Consider the following 4906-nt stretch of genomic DNA (forward strand, 5'->3'; position numbering starts at 1 on the left):
AATAAACTAAAGTAAATATGCGTGGAATGTATAACTGCTTTTTTTAAACACCCTACATACAGAGTTAAGAGGATATTACATCATCGCCTTTGTACCAACCTGTCCTATCTCAACACGCCATCACGGCAGAAGTCATGATGCTTCACGGCTCCACACCTTGTATGAGTAATCCACTGAGCATGAACACTGCAGGTAGTGTTTGAAATACAATGAATCAGGTGTACATGACGGTGTTCATACTGTAAGAGACAGTCACTCCTAGCAACAGGAAAAGCACGTTTCATGGTTAAACACGGTGGGTCTGTTTTATGTTTTTGCATTTTATTCATTTGTAAATCTCATTTCATTTTGTAAAATTTAATGGGTCTGGACACACAACGCAGCTGCAGTTTTGCAAAATGCCCTCAAACATGTCAAAAAAAAAAAAAGACGGGGGGAGTAAAGTCCCATTACTCCCCAACGCCACTGTATTTGAAGGATAAGGGAGTTCAGTGTGCTACGTACGTCACATCTTGACCTTACATTTATAAATGGAAACCCACAGGATACTAGGCATATGGAGGGAATGTTTATGCAATGACAGCCTATCACTGCCTCAGGCCCTGGGAGTCATACCAGGGCAGATCGCTGTTTACGCAGCAAGAGCCAATGATGTTAAAGACCTGCCATTCCAGGCCCGCCTCCCGCCTGCCGCACTCTGGATAGTGGCTGGAGAGAAACTATAAAGCCGTCTGACAAGCCAAGAGGGAGAAGCAGAGGAAAGTGAACCATGAGAGGAAACCTTACTAGTGTGTCATCCCAAAACATGGCGTTTAGCGACTGCATGAAACCCACCGAGCTGCCCGCAGACAAGAAGGGGATAAAGTATGTTCATGTGGCGTTCAATGGCGACGTTCCTGATCACGATGACTTCATAAAGGAAGTGAAATTCCATAAAACACTGATGAGTGAACTCTCTTTTTTTCACAACAGGAGGAAAAACTGGAGAAACAGAATACGATTTCTTCTGAAGTCAAACTCTTCTCCTTCCATACTGCATCTGATGAGAAACCGACCGTACAGGTAAGATCTTTTCATTGTGTTTTCTGTGCAGCATCACATTTTTACACACAGACATTCTGTGTGTGCTTCATGCCAGCTTCAGTTTACTTTATCTATGTGTATAATTTCAGTGAAGTTTTAGACACATTTTGCATGTTTGCATGTATTGTTGCATGACTACATGATTATTTTATGCCTTCAAAATATTTTAATTGTAAAGGGAGAAAGAAACATGAGAAATTATGTCTGCAGTTAAGTAAATGCACTAATTAGCAGCATGTTTCTGCAGTGTAGTGCTTTCACTAAATGATGATAACTTGAGGAATTTACAGTGACATTTTACAAAAGGTGCTTTTACTCTAATTATGTCTCACATGAGCTCTGTTCTCTCCCCTCAGGCCGAGCGCTGATGACGTGAACCAATGGGCGCAGTCGCTTGACAAACTGCTCAGTCATAAATGTAAGCATCATTCACTCCTCTATTGGTGCATTGTTGCATAAAAGAGTCTCAAAGGTCACACAGTAACTGTGAGTTGAACAAGAGTGCTTTATTGGCCTCAATAAAACAAAGCCTGTAATAGCTTTGCATTTGCTTTACGTTAACGGGCAAACAGCCAGGGGATGTCACCAGCCTCGTCTCAAACACTTCTCCCTCTCTCTCTCTCCCTCCCACAGATGGAAAAGCCGCCTTTTGTATCTTCCTGAAGTCCGAGTTCTGCGAAGAGAACATTGAGTTTTGGACAGCCTGTGAGGATTTCAAGACGCTCACGTCGCACAAAGATCTGGTGTCCAAGGCCAACAACATTTATGAGGAATTTATTAAAAATGAAGCTCCCAAAGAGGTAACAGATGCTTTTAGTTCAGTTCAGTTCAGTAAATTTATTTCAAACCTGCACACAGCTCTTTTGACAACAGACATAAAATTATATCTTGGTTTGAAAAGGGGATGGATGAAGCAAAAGCTTTTAAATTTGATGTTAATCCAAATAAATGGATTGTTTGATTAGTTCCCCAAGCTGATTTTAAATCTAAAAAACTGACATAAGATTCATTGTGAATGTTTCTCTTTGGTCACAGATAAACCTGGATTACCACACCAAAAACGGCATCATCCAGAACCTCCATGAGCCCACTGAAACTAGCTTCCTGGCCGCTCAAAGGAAAGTGTACAGCCTGATGGAGAATAACTCGTACCCCAGATTTATCCACTCTGCCCTCTACAGAGAACTGTGTGCAGCTGCCAGGGGAGAGGGCAAGCACATTAAGTCCTAGTCAAACCAGACGCCCACTCCTGAAGTCATTTGTTTACTGCTGTGACTGTGAATAGACTGCAGATAATGTTCATTCCAGACACTGCCTCAGTATAATAGAGCTGAAAGCAAATTCAGAGCATAAACATTAGCAGAGGGTGTGTAAAATGCAAAAAACTGAAACTATTTTTAGTTGATCCTGCTGAGAGCTTTCAACAAGGAAGCAGGGATGATTGGGATGGATTGCTGTGTGGTGCTACTGGCGGTACAGAGACCATTGCTACCTGATGGTTAGATTTTCATCACTGGAGCATTACCTGCACTTTCTTTATTACACCAGTTTTTGAGCAGTGATGCAATCCAAGAAAATGCTGTTATAAAGCCACTGCATTCAAAGCTTCAAGTCCGTATAACTGTGCATCGCTTGCCTCACATTAAACCGACAGTGCTGCCAGAATGTATTTTCTGTGATGATATCCACTTGAAGACTCCGGACTGGAGTCATTCACACTTCCTGTGTAGCCCGAGCCTTTATTTTCCTGCTGTGTGTACAGCAGTTTTACACACAGAAGTGCAACTTTAATTTATTCAATGACACCCACAGTTTCCACTGATGGCTGCATTTGGCCTGAAACTACTGTGACAATGTTATACACTGTAAATATTTTGATATTGCTCGATATGTTTAAATGTTAATGTAAGCTTGGCGCAGCTGGACTGCTTGTGAAATAAAATGTATTGTTCGATGCTGAAATGTCTCTCATATTTTTTTACACACTCAATGCAAACATTACAGATTTCTTGGGGAACATTGTACGCTACCACTTAAAGGCTTTCAGAGGTTCCATCCACATCTGACTATGTCTCTGTTCACTGTTGCTACATTACTGCTAAAGCGAATAATCAGATTAATTCATTCAAACTTTTTGGCCACTCAGGGGAAATAAGGTGCAAACACAAAATGAATATTATATCAACATATTGCATAATTGTAATAATATGCTACATGAATGCAATGAAATTAATATGTAACATTTTACACACACTTTATTAGGTACACTTTGGTAGGAAAAGATTGAACCCCCTTTCCCCTCGGAACTGCCTTGTTGACTGAACGTCCAGGATGCCAAACTCCCATTCCACCACATCTCAAAAGTTCTATTGGATTGAGATCTCATGGCTGTGGAGGCCACTGGAGTACAGTGAACTCATTGTTATGTTCAAGAAACCAGTCTGAGATGATTTGAGCTTTGTGACATGGAGCATTATCCTGCTGAAAGTAGCCATCAGAAGATGGTACACTGTGGTTATAAAGGAATGGACATGGTTAGCAACAATAGTCAGGTAGGTTGTGGCATTTAAACAATTCTCAATTTGTACTAAGGGGCCCAAAGTGTGCCAAGAAAATATCTTCCACGCCATTACACCACCAGTAGCCTGAACAATTGATACAAGCCAGGATGGATCCATGCTTTCATGTTGTTTATGCCAAATTCTGACCATCTGAATGTCACAGCTATAACTGAGACTCATCAGACCAGGCAGTACTTTTCCAATCTTTTATTGTCGAATTTTGGTGAACCTGTGTGAACTGTAGCCTTTGTTTCCTGTTCTTAGTTGACAGGAGTGGCACCCGGTGGGGTCGACTCCTCTGGCTACTTCTCCCTTGATTTGTTACCTCAGTGAAGACTTTTGTCACGTTTGTGGTCTCAATTGTTACTTTCAAGATTTTTGGAATATGGTGTGGTGTAAATTTTGTAAATAAAGATAGCATTTAAGGTAAAAAGGATGATTAAAGCAGGGTATGTGTTCTATGAGGTCTCAGATCACTTTGTTATTACGTACAGTTTCAAAAAACTATTATAGCAAAGGCAAGATTTCAAACCCAAGGCCCAGAAAAAGCAATTCACAAACCCAGCTTATTAAAAAAGAGTTTATAGTTTCAATTACTAGTTAGTTTTAAGGTTGTTTATATGTGTGTGTGTGTGTGTGTGTGTGTATATATATATATATATATATATATATATATATATACACCGGGCTTTGCAAAAGTTCTGTTACACTCGGTTTCATGATCTTTAGAGACGTTTACATGTCGGAGTGAAAAATTCCATTAACTAAACTGAAAGTTCTACCTTATAGGCAGGTGTCCTTAATACAAATTTTTTCTCCGGTGAAGTTGTATCAAGATGGAAGTCAAAAGAGTTGAGATATCTGCTCTCCTTTGTGCTAAACATCAGCCGGATGACCGTCCACAGAGTCGCGGAGAGGCTAAAGAATGGTGAAGATCTTTCAGGTCTTCACCATTCTTGAAAGATCACCTGAAAGATCTTCACGATTCTTGAGCCTCTCCGCGACTCTGTGGACGGTCATCCGGCTGATGTTCAGCTGCTTGGCTCTGTCAGACTTGTTGTGGCCAGCATGAAGGAGAGCAGATATCTCAACTCTTTTGACTTTCATCTTGATACAACTTCACCGGAGAACAAATTTGTGTTAATGACACCTGCCTATAAGGTAGAACTTTCAGTTTATTTAATGGAATTTTTCACTCCGACATGTAAACGTCTCTAAAGATCACGAAACCGTGTAACAGAACTTTTGCAAAGCCCGGTATA

At 40.6% G+C, this 4906-nt stretch overlaps 1 protein-coding gene across 1 annotated transcript; it reads left to right on the forward strand.

The window, feature by feature from the left end:
- Nucleotides 1–739: 739 nt before the first annotated feature.
- Nucleotides 740–3045, forward strand: LOC110958863 (regulator of G-protein signaling 2-like). Its single transcript, XM_022205577.2, has 5 exons — nucleotides 740–864; nucleotides 973–1062; nucleotides 1440–1501; nucleotides 1717–1883; nucleotides 2119–3045. The coding sequence occupies exons 1-5, from the start codon at nucleotides 770–772 to the stop codon at nucleotides 2311–2313; spliced, it is 609 nt and encodes a 202-aa protein (XP_022061269.1). The 5' UTR covers nucleotides 740–769; the 3' UTR covers nucleotides 2314–3045.
- Nucleotides 3046–4906: the final 1861 nt, after the last annotated feature.

Source organism: Acanthochromis polyacanthus, chromosome 4, assembly GCF_021347895.1.
Source record: "Acanthochromis polyacanthus isolate Apoly-LR-REF ecotype Palm Island chromosome 4, KAUST_Apoly_ChrSc, whole genome shotgun sequence".
Lineage (NCBI taxonomy): Eukaryota > Metazoa > Chordata > Actinopteri > Pomacentridae > Acanthochromis > Acanthochromis polyacanthus.

What these genes read in the sequence shown, in the direction of transcription:
- LOC110958863 (XM_022205577.2), top strand. Translation starts at nt 770, where the DNA reads ATGAGAGGAAACCTTACTAGTGTGTCATCCCAAAACATGGCGTTTAGC. An exon ending in ATGAGAAACCGACCGTACAG is followed by an intron (nt 1,063 to 1,439) that starts GTAAGATCTTTT and finishes CTCTCCCCTCAG; the next exon opens with GCCGAGCGCTGATGACGTGA. An exon ending in AAAATGAAGCTCCCAAAGAG is followed by an intron (nt 1,884 to 2,118) that starts GTAACAGATGCT and finishes CTTTGGTCACAG; the next exon opens with ATAAACCTGGATTACCACAC.